The following is a 21,908-nucleotide window of genomic DNA, read 5'->3' as shown; positions in this document are numbered from 1 at the left end:
CTCTGTCGCTAGTGTTCTTTTAGGAATAGAAGTTTAACGTTTGAACCACACACACGCAATCAATAGCCTACCACCTAGCCAACAATATTATTCTCTTTCCTCCAAAAACATTCTCAATTCCATTTCTCTGTTTCCGTGCCGGAGAAATTCTACCGTTCGTTGCGGCGACTACTAACACACAAATTTAAGCATTGATTTTGGCAGTAGGTTAGGCTGCCTCCGCGGCCCACTAGATGGCGCTCACTGGCCCACTGTTTGAGAATGGCTGATCTAGGACCTGGGGAACATAGGAAAATTTTTTCGGGAGCGGGGAACATAGAACCCAGTGAACATAGTGATGACCCCGTCCATTTCCATTCATTAGTGCTAAGCTAGGCTAGCTTGCAGCAGGATCGCTTTCTATATCCCTCTTCTTGCCTGACTCTGGAGAAGACGGTAAGTGCATTTCCCATAATATTGCCGTGTTCCTTTAAGCTTTAACCAATGTCGTGTCAACTATATTCATTTGCTGAATATTTACACATTCCAGAGACAACAAATTGTATGACTTCTCACACACAGGTGGTTATTTGTTCGCTAACCTGAATTATGACCTGTATAACCCTAATACGTGTTGGGACTCCCATAGATGATTGTACATTTTTTATATTGCAACAGGCATGTCTGCAGGTAGATACATTAGCTTGGTAACTGGAGCCAAATGTGTTCACCAGGCTTCATCAACTGACCCAAACTATTTGAGTTCCAATGCAGAAGAGTAGTATCACAAATAGATTGTATTGTAATCGCAACGTCCTGCGTTCGAATCCGGCCCAAGGACATGTGTTGCAGGTCCTCCCCGTCTCTCTCTCGCTCCCACATTTCAATCTGTCCCGTCAATAAAAGTACTTAAAAATGCCCTAAAAAATATATAATTTTTTTTAAATAAATGACCCATTCACATACAAATCAGCTCCAGGTCCCTCAGATCAAATGACCAACTGTGTCTGAGGGTCGCGCGGGCCAAACTGGTGACAAAGGGTTACCGGGCTTTTGCAGTGATGGCGCCAACACTGTGGAATAAGCTCCCTTTTAACACCAAGTCTGCCAACACCTTACAGACTTTTAAGGCCTTGCTTAAAACCCACCTTTTCGCTCTAGATGATCACTGAGTTACTTTGCTGTTGTGCTGTCTGTCTGAGGTGTTTTATGTTCTCGGTCTGTCCGTCTGCCTAGTTCCTTGTCTCGTCTATTAATTTCTTATTTTCTTATTTTCCTCCCGGGTTGCGCCCTGTACCGATGTAAAAGTTGTCTGGGGGCGCAATATAATAAAAAATATAAAAAAATATAAATATCATGGGGCGCCGTCCTGGGTTCGACTCCCAGACCCGGAGACCTTTGCTGCATGTCTTCCCCCCTTATCTTCTCCCAACCTTCCTCTCAGCCAGGCCTGTCCGAAATGAAGCAATAAAATACCACAAAAAAAAATCAAAAAAAAAGATTATAATAAATAAAATAAAACATCATATCATATCATCAAATGCATTGTGTCCTCAGTACAACACTACCAACCTTGCGCCCGTTGAGGACCACGGTCTTGGCCCCGGTGGTGCTGCCGGCAGTAGTGGTGTAGGTGTAGGTGAGCTGGGGGATGAGGATGGTGCGCTTGGTGGCGGTGTTAGTGATGGCCACCAGGGTGGGCAGCTGGCCGGCGCTGACGATGTTGACGGGGCTGCCGTTCTGCGACGTGGCGATGTAGATGGTGCCGGGCTGGAGCTGCTCCTTCCTCAGGCAGCTCAGGTTGAGCGGCTGTTCCTGGGGTTTGGCGGGAGCGGCGGTCTTCTGGCCGGCGGAGCATGCGGAGCTCTGCTTGGGCAGGGAGAGGTCCAAGGGCTCCGCCTGGGTGTCCGGGGCCTCCGGGTCTTCCTGCTCGCACTTCACGATGATGAGGTCCCCGGAGCCGGGGTTTAGTGGCATGGGGTCGGACTCTGATACAGATGCCGTTTCTTCAGATTGCGGGGCCGTGAGGGTCGTCCGTTTCTCCGCTTCTCCGTTTTGATCTGAGGTGGAAACGACGGACTGAGGCTTGGCGGGCGTAGAGTCATTCGGGCAGGTGGTGATTTTACCAGACTTCATCTTGGCAAACCACTTTTTGACCACGTCCACCGGAATGCAGACGGACTCTGAGATCCTATCCAGCTCCTCCTGGCTGGGGTCGGCGTTAGAGGCAAAGTAGGTCCTGAGGAGGGACAGGAGGTCGTCCACGGGAGGCTCCTCCAGCGTCACTCCCGCCTCCTGCAGCAGGTCGGCGAACGAGGGGTCCAGGGCGGCCGAGTCCACAGCCTCCCCGTTGGCTGCCTTGTGGTGCTGGAGCAGGTGCAGAGCCTCCAGTCCGTCCGGGCAGTCGTCGCAGAGTAAACAGGTGCTCTTGGCTTTTGGCATCTCAGCAGCATTAGCCCTCACAGTCTGAACCGTCTCCGTCTCCAGCTGGCTCGCCGCCTCCATCTCCATCGGCGTGGTAACGGGCTCCGCCTCCGGCTCCGTCTTGACGATGCTAAGGTCGGTGGGGATTTTCCCCACCGCTTGCAGGGCTGGAGGTTCTACTGTTTTGGTCGGGGTGGTGGCCATGGAGATGGTGCTGAGGATGATAGGGAGAGGAGGGACATCTTTCTTGAGGATCAGAGGAGCGTGCTGGGCGGCGGGGTTGAGGCTGTAGTTGATGATGATCTTGGTAGTCCCGTCCTGGTCCACGAAGGCCGGCAGGCTGATGATCTGCTGATGTGGCTGCTGGACGACGATGCCCTGCTTGCCCTGGGTCACCACCCCGTTGGCCGTGCCCAGCACCTGCCGCAGCACGTTGCCGTCCATGGCCGCCTTGAGCACATTCTGCAGGTCGCTCAGGTTGATGCTGATGGGCGACATCAGCCCCACCGTGGGCACCACCATGACCCCCTGGGGCAGCGCCGACACCAGGGCCTGCGTTAACCCTCCGTTCACCATCCCGTTGGTCCCCAGGGTCACGGGGGTCACGGGCGTGGGCTTGCACTCATACTCCACGGGTTCCGATTTGATCTGGGTGACGGGGAGTTGTTCTTGGAGGGGCTTGCCTTCGGCCTTCTCTTTGAGGAGCACGCGGGTCGATGGGGCGATGGCGACGGGACCAGGCAGGGCGGCGGGCGGGGCGGGCTTGATGGGGTGCCGGGGCACCATGCCGTTAGGAGGCACCGACCCCATGCACTTCTTACTGCTGATGTGAGAGCTGTACGAGCCTGAGTGGGAGAACCGCTTCTTGCAGTTGGAGCATTCGTATGGCTTCTCTCCTGCGAATGACACATGGACACGACATACTGACTTAACATGTGAACATATGAAGTTGTGATCAATGACATCCCTATAACTAGGGTGTGTTCTACACGATTCCTTGGCGTTCTGCTTGATGAATCTTTATCATGGAAACCTCACATCACGGCCATACCTACAAAAATGGCCCAAGAAGAGTATTGGTATTCTTGGAAAAACACGTCACTTGATGAGCACTGAGGTTGCCACTATGTTATATCACTCTATGACCCCTGAACTCCGCATGCGCAGATTGATAAACCTAGATCTCTGGACAATCCAGAGAGACTGCGTGGTGGGCAATCTGCGCATCGACTTGGGGCTGGTCTCTCCGTGTTCAGGAGACTCGGGCATATATAAAAGTCAATTGGATCATGTCTCCAGCACCCCCACAGTCGTAGCTACAACCACTTAGGCTCTCATCCCCATTCTCTCTCCCATGAGCTCAATGTAACATGGAAGTGCAGTGGTCTATAAGTGGCTACTTCAGTGTCCATCTGTAGACCTGCTTGTATGTATTATGAATGAATGTTCCCTGTGTGTGTGTGTGTGTGTGTGTGTGTGTGTGTGTGTGTGTGTGTGTGTGTGTGTGTGTGTGTGTGTGTGTGTGTGTGTGTGTGTGTGAACACGTACCACTGTGGATGCGCAGGTGTTCCTTCAGGTGGTGCTTGTACTTGAAGGCCTTGGCGCACTCCGTGCACTTGAACTTGCGGTTCCCTGCTGATGTCGGGGCCGCATGGCGCTGTCCGGTGAGGAGGAGAAGAGGAGACGGTCAGCGGGGTGTGTGTGTGTGCATGCGTGTGTGTTCATGTGTGTGTGGGTGTGTGTGTTCATGTGTATGTGTGTGTGTGTGTGTATGCATGTTTCTGTGTATTCATGTATGTTGGTGCGTGTGTGTGGGTGTGTGTGTGTGTGCGTGTATTCATGTGTGTGTTCATTTGTGTGTGTGTGCGTATGTTCCTGTGTGTGTGTGTGTTCGTGTGTGTGGGTGTGTGTGCGTGTATTCATGTGTGTGTTAATTTGTGTGTGTGTGTGTGCGTATGTGTGTTCCTGTGTGTGTGTTCGTGTGTGTGTGTGTGTGTGTGTGTGTGTGTGTGTGTGTGTGTGTGTGTGTGTGTATGCGTGTGTCCGTGTGTGTGTGTGTTCGTATGTTCCTGTTTGTGTGTGTGTGTGTGTGTGTGTGTGTGTGTGTGTGTGTGTGTGTGTGTGTGTGTGTGTGTGTGTGTGTGTGTGTGTGTGTGTGGATGCTTAATTCTCATCACCGTCATTATCTCTGCTAGACAATATGTTCTGGTGTTTTCATCTATTATTAGATGAACTAACTGTAACACGCTGTGTATAATAAGTAGATCAATAGGAAGATGAGTTGAAACTAACAGGATGGTGAGAATAAAAAAAAGACCTTGTCATGGATGAGAGTTTTTTTCTCCAAATTCAGATTGCATCATATATAAACAGTAAATGGCTGCATTTATATAACAGCTTCTATCCAAAGCGCTTTGCAATGTGTTCCTCACATTTGACCCATTCACTCACACATTCACACACCGACGGCGGAGGCGACCATGCAAGGTGCCGATCTGCTCATCGGGGTTAAGTGTCTTGCTCAACGACACTTCGACACGCTGCCCGGGAGGAGCGGGAATTGAACCCGGAACCTCCGGATTACCAGACGACTGATCTACCTTCCCGAGCCACTGTCGCACCCCGATTGCATCGATAAGAATGTCATTAACCCTTTCACTACCACACTACCAAATGGTTAACCATTTCACTGTGACAATACAGTAGGTTAACCCTTTCACTGCCACACAACAAAGGGTTAACGCTTTCACTACCACGCCACAGAAGGTTAACCCTTTACTATCACACTACAGACGGTTAGTGATAGTAAAGGGTTAACCTTCTGTAGTGTGGTAGTGAAAGGGTTAAAGGGGAACTATCTTATAAATGGCCTTTTTGAGTGTTTAGCATTGTTTTCTAGCTATGTGAACTTATATTAATATGATCTATGTCTCAAAATTCTCATATTGGCGCATTCTTCCAATTCTCCTCTCACAATATTCACCCTCACTGAACTGAGTCATTTGAAAATGTGCGCGATTTGTGATGTCAGAGAGACACCACTGCATGTTAATGGAGAGATACAAGATGAGCTGCACACAGTTCTGTACCCACTCCACACAGTCAGCTCAAAACGGCTCGAGATCTTGAGGTAGAAAAATGCTGTTTTTGAGGACTTGATTAGAAATACAAAACAATGAATAAAAAAAATATATATATTACAGAGGTGTTCCATAGACTCACAGGAATTGTGTAAAAGTGCCCAAATAGTGAAAGAAATAGTAAAATAGTTCCCCTTTAAAGGAACATTGATTATTTGCCTCTAGGTTTTTGCTTTGGTCAGCAGCCAGCAAGGAGGTTAATTATGAGAGATCTATAACAAAACCACTGTCCTCATCACAGGAAGAGGTTTCATCAGGCTAAAGGGGAATCGAGTGGAAGCGCTGCCCTCTTTACCGCAGCCTAACAGACTAGTGGGCGACAGTGGCTCAGGAGGTAGAGCAGTCGTCTGGTAATCCGGGGGTTCCCCAGTTCGATTCCTGCTCCTCCCGGGAAGCGTGTTGAAGTGTCCTTGAGCAAGACACTTAACCCCTAATTTCTCCCGATGAGTAGGTTGGCACCTTGCATGGTTGCCTCCGCCGTCGGTGTGTGAATGTGTGAGTGAATGGGTAAAATGTGAGCAACAAATTGTAAAGCGCTATTTATGGCTTAAAACCAATTTCCGACAATTAGTTACACTTTAGATTAAAGAAAAATGCAATTTCTTGATTCAGAACAATGTTATCATGGATGAACAAAACTTTCAATGCGAATGGTTGGATTTCAATTCCAAGGACTTTTTAAGCACAAAAATTGGCTGTTTTCAAGGGATTCCAGGCCTTGACTTTTTTGTAAGAAATCAAGCACTTTAAGCACTTCAAGGACCTTGTGCAAACCCTGATTAATACAGAAACCAGTGTTGTAGTTGAGTCACTAAATGTCGAGTCTCGAGTCCCCAGTGTTCAAGTCAGAGTCCAAGTCAGAGTCACCAAAGAAGAGTCCGAGTCGAGTCCCCATTACCCTAGTCCGAGTCCGAGTCCAAGTCATCCAGGTTGAGTCCACTCCACTCTGGCAGTCAAAGAGCTGACATAAAAATAAAAAAAGGTCTACATTAAACATAAATGACACAGTGGTCACCATTTCAAAGCGAGTTTATTTACTTTGTGACACAATAGCCAAACAAATGCACTAGCCATCCATATCTTATGCCAAATGATTAGAGCTTATTACAAAAAATATATATATAATAAACGAGTCCTGGACTGGAGTACTACAACACTGACAGAAACAGCTGGTCTGAGATCAGATCTGTACCTGTTCCCTCGTGGTTTTGTGCACTACAACACTGACAGAAACAGCTGGTCTGAGATCAGATCTGTACCTGTTCCCTCGTGGTCTTGTGCACTACAACACTGACAGAAACAGCTGGTCTGAGATCAGATCTGTACCTGTTCCCTCGTGGTCTTGTGCACTACAACACTGACAGAAACAGCTGGTCTGAGATCAGATCTGTACCTGTTCCCTCGTGGTCTTGTGCACTACAACACTGACAGAAACAGCTGGTCTGAGATCAGATCTGTACCTGTTCCCTCGTGGTCTTGTGCTGGCTCATGTGTCTCTCCAGCTGCGTGCGGTAGGCGAAGGTGTAGCTGCACTGGGAGCAGCTGAAGTTGTCCTCGCTCTTCTCGTGCCGGTACTTGATGTGCTCCTTCAGTGAGGCGTTGCGCTTGTAGCCGCGCGAGCAGTATGGGCAGGTGTGGAGCTGGGAGAAGGCGTCCGGCGTGCCTGGGGTTAAAGAAGATACGGGTTAACGTCCACCCGGCAGACACACGCTGGTTAGTCACTTCTGTAGGTGATTATTATTTCATTTTTTATATATATACATTTTTTCCTGTGGATTAAATCACACACATGCAGACGACTGCTGAGGGAGGACATTTAAATCACTGCAACTGCTGAGGGAGGACATTTAAATCACTACAACTGCTGATGGAGGACATTTAAATCACTACAACTGCTGAGGCAGGGTATCTGCAGGTTTAGCCCAGTCAGATTTAAGGCTTTTTAAGACTTTTTAATGCCACTCAGAATTAAATTTAATACCAATTTCACGATAACAAAATGGCAAAAATCATGGGTACTCTCAGTACACTCATTCAAGGGTACTACGACTATGCCTGCACCTCATGGTACCAAAGCACCTCAAAGGCACTAAAAACAAGATTACAAACATCACAAAACAAACTGGTCAGACTACTGCTTAACCTCACTCCTAAAACCCACTTTACCCCTGCCCACATTCAAAACCGCTCTTAAAGAGCACCTACGGGGGGTGCTCCAGTAGCACACCATGTTACCGCGCTGCGTCGCGGGACTCCGTGCTGCGTCACGGATCTGGTTGACTCCGAGTTCGATTCCCGGACTCGCCGTCATTTGCCGAATGTCTCCCCCTGCTCTCTCTCCCGTTTCACCCTACAACTGTCGGTCATGCTTGACCAGAATAGCGATAAACGCTAAAAAATAAAGTAAAAAAAAAAAAAGAGCACCTACGGGAGGCTGCAATTCGAAACTGGCCACCGTAAATGTCCAACCCCCCCCCCCCTCCTCCTAATGTACAGTCTCATCCCCATCATATATATATAATATGTTCTGTTATGATCTCTGGGTAACAGAACAGTACTATGTCATGTATGTTTTTACTGTATTTATTTCTGTATATTTTATTTCATTTTTATTCTATTTTACTCTACTCTTATCCTAGGCAACTTGATTGATTTGTGTTATTATTCTAATTCGTGACCTGTCCTGTCTAAATGTTTAAATGTTGAGCGATTTGCAGTGTCAAATTTCCCACGGGATAATAAAAGTATTTCTATTCTATCTATTCTATGTTGTGTATGTCAATATGAATTGAAAATGGGGGACCCTGATGTAAACAAGACAAACGTCTTTCTCTGGTCTGCATCCCCTTATTATTGTGTGTATTGAGCTGTACTGTATTGTACACATTCTGCAATCTGTTAAATAAAGTTTTCATTCATCCAGTTGTTTTGTTTTTGTGGTTTGGTTGAATGAATACTTTATTTAACAGACTTCAGAATGGGTACAATACAGTACAGCTCAATACACACAATAATAAGGGGATGCAGACCAGAGAAAGACGTTTGTCTTGTTTACATCAGGGTCCCCCATTTTCAATTCATAGTGACATTTATGACATGCACAACATACATGACATTTATGGCATAGGGATATACATGACATACAGGTATATATTACCGTTACATTTGTGACATACATGATATGCAAATATACAGTACTGTTACGCATAGATCCTAACAGAGTCAGGGAACATCGCTTGAAACACCTCTCCTAGTCCCTCATTTCCATTGTAGGACTGATGCTTTGCGACCGTATTTAGAACCCACAGTACCTCAGCTTCAAGGGTTGGCGTGGAGCCGAACGTTACCCGGACAGGTGCAGATGTAATTGGTGGTAGACCTACCTGTCCCTGAGCAGTTGATGTGGACGGCGTCGAAAAGAAATTTGATATTGAAGTTGTCTGCAGGCGGGTTTTTGCAGATGTAACATGCTTAGCGCTGTGCATGTGTGACTCGACTGCTTTTATTCCCATCGTTCCCAGTTTAAAATCCTTTTTGCAGAGTTTGCAGCGGGCCTCGTACTTTCACTGGGACCAACCACGGTGCAAACAGAGGGTTTTCGAGCCAGTTCTCATTAAATTTGCACTTTCCCATGTTAAATTAACGAGTGCAAATAAATACAAATCAATTAAACGAAACTAAACGTCAGCGTTATCGCTACGGCTTGAATAACGTGTTACCTATGCTCCGGTGTTCTGAAATAGCTCCCGACGGCGACACACATTAAGGACCATAAATTGGTTCCGCCCCACTGCGTACCGTTTGCGTGAAAGAGAAAAAAAAGCCTGACTTTATCTCCCGTTAATAATAGTTAACCCCCAGATTTCACAATGAAACATAAGATGACATGGCATGTTTTTAAGACCTCCGAAAGTCGGATTTAAGACATTTTAAGACAAATTAAGGCCTTAATAGTTGATAGTTGAATTTAAGACTTTTTAAGACTTTTTAAGGTCCCGCGGACACCCTGTGAGGGAGGACATTTAAATCACTACAACTGCTGAGGGAGGACATTTAAATCACTGCAACTGCTGAGGGAAGACATTTAAATCACTGCAACTGCTGAGGGAAGACATTTAAATCACTGCAATATAGAGACAGCTGCTTTCTTTCCATAGAGCTTGTTTTTATCTTTGTTGTATTTCATCATTCGTCATTATTTGTAGTTTCTTTCCTTTTATTTTGACTAAACATGAAGCCGTGTGGCACAAGTGCCCACTTCAGTGTCCATCTGTAGACCTGCGTGTATGTATTATATCAGGGGGGGATTTTATATATATATTTTTTGCCTACTTTTTCTCCCCCTTTTTCTGTGATTTTTCTCCCATCCCAATTTCCTCTCGTGCAAATTCTCCCCTGTCCTGATCGTTGCTCGCATGTGCCCCCCACTGGCCGGTCGTAGGGAGGGTAGAAGCCCATCACAATGGCCCTCCATGTGGAGGCAGCCAGCCACTTCTTTTCACCTGCCAGCGCGGACTCTCATTGGCCAGGTAGAGGCTAACACTGCCCCAGCCATCTTCTGGCCCCCACCATCGCCCTGACCGACCGGTAGGAGTCACTGTTTACAACGACCAGATTACCACCCATCGACTCCCCTCCCGCTGACTCTGCCAATTGAGTCAGTAGACGGCCGGCCCAAGCCGGAGGCAACTCCGACAGCCGGATTCGAGACCGGTGTCTCTTGCGTTGGAGACGAGCGCAATGTCCGCTGCGCCACCCAGCCGCCCAGGGGGGGATTTTATATTGATGTAATCTGACTATAATTCTGCTTCTTGTTGAATGCCACATACAAGCCCCTAGAGAGGGTTTTTAGGCAATTCTCCTTCACATTCCTTTGTGGAATATATTGTATTATATATGTAAATTGTATATTGTATAGTAGTGTACATAGGAACCAGTTTCTCAGGAACTTAGCATGTGTTTTTTTTATCATGCACATCTTGTGTCTTACCTATTTTAATTTTAATTTTTTTTATGCCTATTTTTATTATTGTATTTTGCACAATCGATGCAGGCATGACCACCCGCATTTCACTGTATGCCCTGGTATGTATGTGACAAATAAACCTCTTGATTCTTGATATGTAATTGTTTTTACACGTGTAACTAAACAAAAGAAAAGTACCATTCTCGTCAGAGCCCCCTCTGTCCGGCGTGCCGTCTTCATCCTCGGGGGCCTCTGGGTAGATGACGGCCGTGTCTCCCTGCTGGAGGATCTCATCCACCAGGGCATCCTTCCCCTCCTCCTCTTCCTCCTCTTCCTCTCCCGACACGCACTCCTCCTTCACTGAAACACACACACACACACACACAGTTGAGCATCATTTCAGCGGCTGGTAAACGAACGCACTGAGGCTCGTCACGTGAGAATGACGATGGAGGTGCAGTACGGAGGCAGACCACTGGGGGGCGCTTCAGGGCTGGCCATGCTCTTCCCCCGTGACCGTGTCATCCTGTCTCTCCAATGCAGACACAGACATGTTATCTCTGACAGGAATCTGGTCTTGACCCCCCGTTGACCTGAGATGAGAGCGTCACGAGGCCAGACGGGACGGTCCCATGACAGTTTCCGTCACGGTAAAGCAGCCATCGTGTCTCGAGACCGTGAACCCCCTACCTGCTGAATCATCCTCTCATCGCTCTACCTGCTGAATCATCCTCTCATCGCTCTACCTGCTGAATCATCCTCTACCTGCTGAATCATCCTCTCATCCTCTACCTGCTGAATCATCCTCTCATCGCTCTACCTGCTGAATCATCCTCTCATCGCTCTACCTGCTGAATCATCCTCTACCTGCTGAATCATCCTCTACCTGCTGAATCATCCTCTCATCCTCTACCTGCTGAATCATACTCTCATCGCTCTACCTGCTGAATCATCCTCTCATCGCTCTACCTGCTGAATCATCCTCTACCTGCTGAATCATCCTCTCATCCTCTACCTGCTGAATCATCCTCTCATCGCTCTACCTGCTGAATCATCCTCTCATCGCTCTACCTGCTGAATCATCCTCTACCTGCTGAATCATCCTCTCATCCTCTACCTGCTGAATCATCCTCTCATCGCTCTACCTGCTGAATCATCCTCTCATCGCTCTACCTGCTGAATCATCCTCTACCTGCTGAATCATCCTCTCATCCTCTACCTGCTGAATCATCCTCTCATCGCTCTACCTGCTGAATCATCCTCTACCTGCTGAATCATCCTCTCATCGCTCTACCTGCTGAATCATCCTCTCATCTCTCTACCTGCTGAATCATCCTCTCATCCTCTACCTGCTGAATCATCCTCTCATCTCTCTACCTGCTGAATCATCCTCTCATCCTCTACCTGCTGAATCATCCTCTACCTGCTGAATCATCCTCTCATCTCTCTACCTGCTGAATCATCCTCTCATCCTCTCTACCTGCTGAATCATCCTCTCATCCTCTCTACCTGCTGAATCATCCTCTCATCTCTCTACCTGCTGAATCATCCTCTCATCCTCTACCTGCTGAATCATCCTCTACCTGCTGAATCATCCTCTCATCCTCTACCTGCTGAATCATCCTCTCATCCTCTACCTGCTGAATCATCCTCTCATCTCTCTACCTGCTGAATCATCCTCTCATCCTCTCTACCTGCTGAATCATCCTCTACCTGCTGAATCATCCTCTCATCCTCTACCTGCTGAATCATCCTCTCATCCTCTACCTGCTGAATCATCCTCTCATCTCTCTACCTGCTGAATCATCCTCTCATCCTCTCTACCTGCTGAATCATCCTCTACCTGCTGAATCATCCTCTCATCCTCTACCTGCTGAATCATCCTCTCATCTCTCTACCTGCTGAATCATCCTCTACCTGCTGAATCATCCTCTCATCTCTCTACCTGCTGAATCATCCTCTCATCCTCTCTACCTGCTGAATCATCCTCTACCTGCTGAATCATCCTCTCATCCTCTCTACCTGCTGAATCATCCTCTCATCCTCTCTACCTGCTGAATCATCCTCTACCTGCTGAATCATCCTCTACCTGCTGAATCATCCTCGACCTGCTGAATCATCCTCTCATCTCTCTACCTGCTGAATCATCCTCTACCTGCTGAATCATCCTCTACCTGCTGAATCATCCTCTCATCTCTCTACCTGCTGAATCATCCTCTCATCCTCTCTACCTGCTGAATCATCCTCTACCTGCTGAATCATCCTCTCATCCTCTCTACCTGCTGAATCATCCTCTCATCCTCTCTACCTGCTGAATCATCCTCTACCTGCTGAATCATCCTCTCATCCTCTACCTGCTGAATCATCCTCTACCTGCTGAATCATCCTCTCATCCTCTCTACCTGCTGAATCATCCTCTCATCCCTCTATTCAAATCTGTGTTTCAGACAAACACATGTTTGTGCGTAACAAGGCATCTGAGTGGTCTAAAAAACTATTTTATAATAAAAGATTTTAAAAAATTAAAAAAATTAAGAAAAAGCTTTCTCCAGCCAAAGTTAGGAATGCATGTCATCAGCAGAGTCATGGCTACAGCATGACGGACATCCTCTCCTCTCCACACCTCCTCCTCTCCTCACCTCCTTCTCTCCTCTCCACACCTCCTCCTCTCCTCTCCACACCTCCTCCTCTCCTCACCTCCTCCTCTCCTCTCCACACCTCCTCCTCTCCTCTCCTCTGCCTCTCATCTCCACACCTCCTCCTCCACTCCTCTCCACACCTCCTCCTCTCCTCTCCTCCTCCTCCTACTCTCATCTCCACACCTCCTCCTCTGCTCCTCACCTCCTCCTCTCCTTTCCTCCTCCTCCTCTCCACACCTCCTCCTCTCCACACCTCCTCCCCTCCTCTCCTCCTCCTGTCCTCTCCACACCTCCTCCTCCTCTCCACACCTCCTCCCCTCCTCTCCTCCTCCTGTTCTCTCCACACCTCCTCCTCCTCCTCTCCACACCTCCTCCTCTACTCCTCCTCTCCTCACATCCTCCTCTCCTCTCCACACCTCCTCCTCTTCTCTCCTCCTCCTCCTTCTCTCCTCTCCACACCTCCTCCTCTCCTCTCCTCCTCCTCCTCCTCTCATCTCCACACCTCCTCCTCCACTCCTCTCCACACCTCCTCCTCTCCTCTCCTCCTCCTCCTACTCTCATCTCCACACCTCCTCCTCCGCTCCTCACCTCCTCCTCTCCTTTCCTCCTCCTCCTTCTCCTCCTCTCCACACCTCCTCCTCTCCTCTCCACACCTCCTCCCCTCCTCTCCTCCTCCTGTCCTCTCCACACCTCCTCCTCCTCTCCACACCTCCTCCCCTCCTCTCCTCCTCCTGTCCTCTCCACACCTCCTCCTCCTCCTCTCCACACCTCCTCATCTCCTCCTCCTCTCCTCACATCCTCCTCTCCTCTCCACACCTCCTCCTCTTCTCTCCTCCTCCTCTCATCTCCTGCTCCTCCTCTCTTCTCCACACCTCCTCTCCTCTCCACAGTTCCTCCTCTCCTCCTCCTCTCCACACCTCATGTCCTCTCCTCCTCTCCTCTCCACACCTCCGCCTCTCCTCTCCACACCTCCTCTCCTCCTCTCTTCTCCACACCTCCTCCTCTCCTCTCCACACCTCCTCCTCTCCTCTCCACACCTCCTCCTCTCCTCTCCACACCTCCTCCTCTCCTCTCCACACATCCTCCTCTCCTCCTCCTCTCCTCTCCACACCTCCTCTCCTCTCCACACCTCCTCCTCTCCTCTCCACACCTCCTCCTCTCCTCTCCACACCTCCTCCTCTCCTCTCCACACCTCCTCCTCTCCTCCCCGCCTCTCCACACCTCCTCTCCTCTCCACACCTCCTCTCCTCTCCTCTCCACACCTCCTCTCCTCCTGTCCTCTCCACACCTCCTCCTCTCATCCTCCTCTCCTCTCCTCTCCACACCTCCTCCTCTCCTCTCCTCTCCACACCTCCTCCTCTCTTCTCCACACCTCCTCTCCTCTCCTCTCCACACCTCCTCCTCTCATCCTCTTCTCCTCTCCTCCTCTCCTCTCCACACCTCCTCCTCTCTTCCTCCTCTCCTCTCCACACCTCCTCTCCTCTCCACACCTCCTCTCCTCCTCTCCTCTCCACACCTCCTCCTCTCTTCCTCCTCTCCTCTCCACACCTCCTCTCCTCTCCACACCTCCTCTCCCTCTCCTCTCCACACCTCCTCCTCTCTTCCTCCTCTCCTCTCCACACCTCCTCCTCTCTTCCTCCTCTCCTCTCCACACCTCCTCTCCTCTCCACACCTCCTCTCCTCTCCTCTCCTCCGCCTCTCCTCTCCACACCTCCTCTCCTCCTCTCCTCTCCACACCTCCTCCTCTCTTCCTCCTCTCCTCTCCTCCTGTCCTCTCCTCTCCACACCTCCTCCTCTCCACACCTCCTCCTCCTCTCCTCTCCACACCTCCTCCTCTCTTCCTCCTCTCCTCTCCACACCTCCTCCTCTCTTCCTCCTCTCCTCTCCACACCTCCTCTCTTCTCCACACCTCCTCCTCTCCTCTCCACACCTCCTCCTCTCCTCTCCACACCTCCTCCTCTCTTCCTCCTCTCCTCTCCACACCTCCTCCTCTCTTCCTCCTCTCCTCTCCACACCTCCTCTCCTCTCCACACCTCCTCCTCTCTTCCTCCTCTCCTCTCCACACCTCCTCTCCACACCTCCTCCTCTCTTCCTCCTCTCCTCTCCACACCTCCTCCTCTCCACACCTCCTCTCCTCTCCTCCTCTCCTCTCCACACCTCCTCCTCTCTTCCTCCTCTCCTCTCCACACCTCCTCTCCTCTCCACACCTCTCCTCCTCTCCTCTCCACACCTCCTCTCCTCTCCACACATCCTCCTCTCCTCTCCACACCTCCTCTCCTCTCCTCTCCACACCTCCTCTCCACACCTCCTCCTCTCATCCTCTTCTCCTCTCCTCCTCTCCACACCTCTCCTCCTCTCCTCTCCACACCTCCTCCTCTCATCCTCCTCTCCTCTCCACACCTCCTCTCCTCTCCTCCGCCTCTCCACACCTCCTCCTCTCTTCCTCCTCTCCTCTCCACACCTCCTCTCCTCCTCTCCTCTCCACACCTCCTCCTATCTTCCTCCTCTCCTCTCCACACCTCCTCCTCTCCTCCTCTCCTCTCCACACCTCCTCTCCTCCTCTCCTCTCCACACCTCCTCCTCTCTTCCTCCTCTCCTCTCCACACCTCCTCTCCTCCTCTCCTCTCCACACCTCCTCCTCTCTTCCTCCTCTCCTCTCCACACCTCCTCCTCCTCTCCTCTCCACACCTCCTCCTCTCTTCCTCCTCTCCTCTCCACACCTCCTCCTCTCCACACCTCCTCTCCTCCTCTCCTCTCCACACCTCCTCCTCTCTTCCTCCTCTCCTCTCCACACCTACTCCTCTCCACACCTCCTCCTCTCTTCCTCCTCTCCTCTCCACACCTCCTCCTCTCCACACCTCCTCTCCTCCTCTCCTCTCCACACCTCCTCCTCTCCACACCTCCTCTCCTCCTCTCCTCTCCACACCTCCTCTCCTCCTCTCCTCTCCACACCTCCTCCTCTCTTCCTCCTCTCCTCTCTTCCTCCTCTCCTCTCCACACCTCCTCCTCTCCTCTCCACACCTCCTCCTCTCCTCTCCACACCTCCTCCTCTCTTCCTCCTCTCCACACCTCCTCTCCACTCCACACCTCTCCTCCTCTCCTCTCCACACCTCCTCCTCTCCACACCTCCTCTCCTCCTCTCCTCTCCACACCTCCTCCTCTCCTCTCCACACCTCCTCCTCTCCACACCTCCTCTCCTCCTCTCCTCTCCACACCTCCTCCTCTCTTCCTCCTCTCCTCTCTTCCTCCTCTCCTCTCCACACCTCCTCCTCTCCACACCTCCTCTCCTCCTCTCCTCTCCACACCTCCTCCTCTCTTCCTCCTCTCCTCTCCACACCTCCTCTCCTCTCCACACCTCCTCTCCTCTCCACACCTCCTCCTCTCCTCTCCACACCTCCTCCTCTCTTCCTCCTCTCCTCTCCTCCTGTCCTCTCCACACCTCCTCCTCTCCTCTCCACACCTCCTCTCCTCTCCACACCTCCTCCTCTCTTCCTCCTCTCCTCTCCACACCTCCTCCTCTCTTCCTCCTCTCCTCTCTTCCTCCTCTCCTCTCCACACCTCCTCCTCTCCTCTCCACACCTCCTCCTCTCCTCCGCCTCTCCACACCTCCTCTCCTCTCCACACCTCCTCCTCTCCTCCGCCTCTCCACACCTCCTCTCCTCTCCACACCTCCTCCTCTCCTCCGCCTCTCCTCTCCACACCTCCTCCTCTCTTCCTCCTCTCCTCTCCACACCTCCTCCTCTCTTCCTCCTCTCCTCTCTTCCTCCTCTCCTCTCCACACCTCCTCCTCTCCTCTCCACACCTCCTCCTCTCCTCCGCCTCTCTTCCTCCTCTCCTCTCCACACCTCCTCCTCTCTTCCTCCTCTCCTCTCCACACCTCCTCCTCTCCTCCGCCTCTCCACACCTCCTCTCCTCTCCTCTCCACACCTCCTCCTCCTCTCATCCTCTTCTCCTCTCCTCCTCTCCTCTCCACACCTCTCCTCCTCTCCTCTCCACACCTCCTCCTCTCTTCCTCCTCTCATCCTCCTCCGCCTCTCCACACCTCCTCCTCTCTTCCTCCTCTCCTCTCCACACCTCCTCTCCTCCTCTCCTCTCCACACCTCCTCCTCTCTTCCTCCTCTCCTCTCCACACCTCCTCCTCTCCTCCTCTCCTCTCCACACCTCCTCTCCTCCTCTCCTCTCCACACCTCCTCCTCTCTTCCTCCTCTCCTCTCCACACCTCCTCTCCTCTCCACACCTCCTCCTCTCCTCTCCACACCTCCTCCTCTCCACACCTCCTCTCCTCCTCTCCTCTCCACACCTCCTCCTCTCTTCCTCCTCTCCTCTCTTCCTCCTCTCCTCTCCACACCTCCTCTCCTCTCCACACCTCCTCCTCTCTTCCTCCTCTCCTCTCCACACCTCCTCTCCTCTCCACACCTCCTCCTCTCCTCTCCACACCTCCTCCTCTCCTCTCCACACCTCCTCTCCTCTCCTCCTCTCCTCTCCACACCTCCTCTCCTCTCCACACCTCCTCTCCTCTCCACACCTCCTCCTCTCATCCTCCTCTCCTCTCCACACCTCCTCTCCTCTCCACACCTCCTCCTCTCCTCTCCACACCTCCTCTCCTCTCCACACCTCCTCCTCTCTTCCTCCTCTCCTCTCCACACCTCCTCCTCTCTTCCTCCTCTCCTCTCTTCCTCCTCTCCTCTCCACACCTCCTCCTCTCCTCTCCACACCTCCTCCTCTCCTCTCCACACCTCCTCCTCTCCTCTCCACACCTCCTCCTCTCCACACCTCCTCTCCTCCTCTCCTCTCCACACCTCCTCCTCTCTTCCTCCTCTCCTCTCCACACCTCCTCCTCTCCACACCTCCTCTCCTCCTCTCCTCTCCACACCTCCTCCTCTCTTCCTCCTCTCCTCTCCACACCTCCTCTCCTCTCCACACCTCCTCCTCTCCTCTCCACACCTCCTCCTCTCCTCTCCACACCTCCTCTCCTCTCCTCTCCTCCTCTCTTCCTCCTCTCCTCTCCACACCTCCTCCTCTCCTCTCCACACCTCCTCCTCTCTTCCTCCTCTCCTCTCCACACCTCCTCCTCTCCACACCTCCTCTCCTCCTCTCCTCTCCACACCTCCTCCTCTCTTCCTCCTCTCCTCTCCACACCTCCTCTCCTCTCCACACCTCCTCTCCTCTCCACACCTCCTCCTCTCCTCTCCACACCTCCTCCTCTCCTCTCCACACCTCCTCTCCTCTCCTCTCCTCCTCTCTTCCTCCTCTCCTCTCCACACCTCCTCCTCTCCTCTCCACACCTCCTCCTCTCCACACCTCCTCTCCTCTCCACACCTCCTCCTCTCCTCTCCACACCTCCTCTCCTCTCCTCCTCTCCTCTCCTCCTCTCCTCTCCACACCTCCTCCTCTCCTCTCCACACCTCCTCCTCTCCTCTCCACACCTCCTCTCCTCTCCACACCTCCTCTCCTCTCCACACCTCCTCCTCTCCTCTCCACACCTCCTCCTCTCCTCTCCACACCTCCTCTCCTCTCCTCTCCTCCTCTCTTCCTCCTCTCCTCTCCACACCTCCTCCTCTCCTCTCCACACCTCCTCCTCTCCTCTCCACACCTCCTCTCCTCTCCACACCTCCTCCTCTCCTCTCCACACCTCCTCTCCTCTCCTCTCCTCCTCTCCTCTCCTCCTCTCCTCTCCACACCTCCTCCTCTCCTCTCCACACCTCCTCTCCTCTCCACACCTCCTCCTCTCCTCTCCACACCTCCTCCTCTCCTCTCCACACCTCCTCTCCTCTCCTCCTGTCCTCTCTCACGCCACCAGACAGCCAGAACAGAGCCTGCCACTCAGCCTCCCGACACCACGCTGCAGACGGGCCACTGCAGCGAACTCAACGGGAACTCCTCCTGCATGTGGGACCGGTTAACATCATAAGCCCCCTTATCATCAGCCCATGCTATACGACCTGTGGGCAGTGGTGGAAGAAGTACACAGTTCCTTTTCTAAAATACATGTAGATAAATGAGTACTCTGGTAAAGGTAAAAGTCCTCCATTCAAATTATACTTAAGTAAAAATAGAGAGGTATTTGCTATTGAATGTACTTAAATATCTAAAGTAAAATAATGCATTCTACATAACGTCTGTATTCCAGTGCTTGGGAGCATTCAATCCTCGATTCATTGACCTCTAAACGTTATGTTAAAGTGGTATGTGGTCCAGTTGTGTACTCTGATTAAAGGTTATGTTAAAGTGGTATGTGATCCAGTTATACTGCTCTGATTAAAGGTTGTGTTAAAGTGGTATGTGATCCAGTTATACTGCTCTGATTAAAGGTTATGTTAAAGTGGTATGTGGTCCAGTCATGCTGCTCTGATTAAAGGTTATGTTAAAGTGGTATGTGGTCCAGTCATGCTGCTCTGATTACGACGGGATTCAAATGTGAAAGTATATAATCTTCATACATTTGTCTGACACTGTTGACCACTAGGAGCTGCCCAGTACAACCACAGTGACACTGTTGACCACTAGGAGCTGCCCAGTACAACCACAGGCTGACACTGTTGACCACTAGGAGCTGCCCAGTACAACCACAGTGACACTGTTGACCACTAGGAGCTGCCCAGTACAACCACAGTCTGACACTGTTGACCACTAGGAGCTGCCCAGTACAACCACAGTCTGACACGGTTGACCACTAGGAGCTGCCCAGTACAACCACAGTCTGACACTGTTGACCACTAGGAGCTGCCCAGTACAACCACAGTCTGACACTGTTGACCACTAGGAGCTGCCCAGTACAACCACAGTCTGACACTGTTGACCACTAGGAGCTGCCCAGTACAACCACAGTCTGACACTGTTGACCACTAGGAGCTGCCCAGTACAACCACAGTCTGACACGGTTGACCACTAGGAGCTGCCCAGTACAACCACAGTCTGACACTGTTGACCACTAGGAGCTGCCCAGTACAACCACAGTCTGACACTGTTGACCACTAGGAGCTGCCCAGTACAACCACAGTCTCACACTGTTGACCACTAGGAGCTGCCCAGTACAACCACAGTGACACTGTTGACCATTAGGAGCTGCCCAGTACAACCACAGTCTGACACTGTTGACCACTAGGAGCTGCCCAGTACAACCACAGTCTGACACTGTTGACCACTAGGAGCTGCCCAGTACAACCACAGTCTGACACGGTTGACCACTAGGAGCTGCCCAGTACAACCACAGTCTCACACTGTTGACCACTAGGAGCTACCCAGTACAACCACAGTGACACTGTTGACCATTAGGAGCTGCCCAGTACAACCACAGTCTGACCACTCAGTAGCTTCCCTGGAGCAGTTGGCGGTTCCATGCCTTGCTCAAGGGCACTTCACCAGTTGGTACTGAGGGAGGGCAGAGTGTTATACATTCACTTCCCTGCCCAGATTTTCGAACCGGTGACCTTCCGGTCCCAAGACCGCTTCTCTAGCCTTTAGGCCAGACTGTAGGAAGCGACAGTCCTGTAGTGAAAGCACTGGACCTATTTAGCATCATACCAGTAATAATCATTATCAGTATCATCACCGTCCGGCAGCGTGGCTACATGAGTAGAGCTCCGGACTCATGATCGGAGGATCACCGGTTCGAGCCCTGGTCAAGGTCGTTGTCGGAAAGTGGTGGTGTTGTCCAGCAGGGGGCACTCTGTCATCTGGACTAGTCAGTAACAACGCCCCTGTTACGGTGATAGGGACGCCTATAACTGTTCCGCAACTGTAAGTTACTTCCGGGGTAGGCCTGATTGGCCCCGACAGGCACGTGACGCGCAACTTTCTCTGCCGCACGGCACGCTCCGCGGAGCGGAGCGGCAGAGCTTGCGGAATTATGTAACCGTCCTAATCCGCCATGATTTTCATTCGGCGCTTCAGCTCACCTGGCAGAGCAGCGGTCCTGCGATCCTGCGGTCCGTTGTTGACGAGTTCAAATCCCATCAAATTTTTTTTTTAACATGATTTTTTTTTTAACGTGTATTCTTTCGCCGGTTAAGGTTAGGCATGGTTAAGGTTAAGGTTAAGGTTAGGCATTGTTTCGGAGTTGGTTAAGGTTAGAACGGTTAAGTTTAGGCGCTGTTAAGGAGCTGGTTAAGGTTAGAGTTTGTGTTAGAGAATGGCAATAGACAGCCTATTTCCGCGCGACAGCTCTCAGCAGCCTCGTTGCGCGTCCTGAGTTTGCCGCGTCACGTGCCTGTCGGGGCCAATCAGGCCTACCCCGGAAGTAACTTACAGTTGCGGAACAGTAACACGCGATAGGGACACCGTACAGCTGCGAGTGCCGTCCTTCGGATGAGACGCTATACCGAGGTCCTGACTGAATTCGGTCATTAAAGAACCCAGGGCGCCTATCGTAAAGAGTAGGGGGTTCCCCCGACGTTCCTGGCCAAATTTCCCAATCAGGTCTCTGCCATCAAGGCAACCGAATCATCCCTTCCCCTTAATTGGCTGATATCAATCCCTGTCTCCTGAGCCATTGTGTAGTGTGTGACGTGTGCCTGGTGCCAGTGTATGGCAGCCATGAGCCTGCCTAGCCCAAGGTTGGGTGCTACCAATGGTGGCGAAGGAGGCAATTTCCACCCTACATTGTGGGGAGCGCTTTAAGTGTCTAGAAAAGCGCTATATAAATGTAATGATCATTCATTCATTCATCATTATATGGGTCAAAATTTGGATAATTAAGTCACCAGAAGACACTCTGGTGGTATGATACACAGTGCACACAGCACTACGCTACGCCTTCTC

At 51.2% G+C, this 21,908-nt stretch overlaps 1 protein-coding gene across 1 annotated transcript in view; it reads right to left on the bottom strand.

The window, feature by feature from the left end:
- The window catches only part of LOC311226734 (zinc finger E-box-binding homeobox 1-like), a gene marked incomplete at its 3' end in the record, with an annotated part of 194,433 nt that overhangs the window by 22,720 nt on the left and 149,805 nt on the right, over nt 1-21,908 (bottom strand). Inside the window, exons 3-6 of the mRNA XM_084312144.1 lie at nt 10,708-10,869; nt 7,004-7,206; nt 3,952-4,060; nt 1,552-3,299 (exon numbers count right to left, since the gene is read on the bottom strand). Of these exons, the coding sequence (XP_084168270.1) occupies nt 1,552-3,299; nt 3,952-4,060; nt 7,004-7,206; nt 10,708-10,869 (2,222 nt within the window). The remainder of the gene's footprint in view (nt 1-1,551; nt 3,300-3,951; nt 4,061-7,003; nt 7,207-10,707; nt 10,870-21,908) is intronic.

This window comes from Notolepis coatsorum, assembly GCF_963971535.1.
Source record: "Notolepis coatsorum genome assembly, chromosome: 4".
Classification (NCBI taxonomy): Eukaryota; Metazoa; Chordata; class Actinopteri; order Aulopiformes; family Paralepididae; genus Notolepis; species Notolepis coatsorum.
This window is presented reverse-complemented; position numbering and strand designations above follow the sequence as displayed.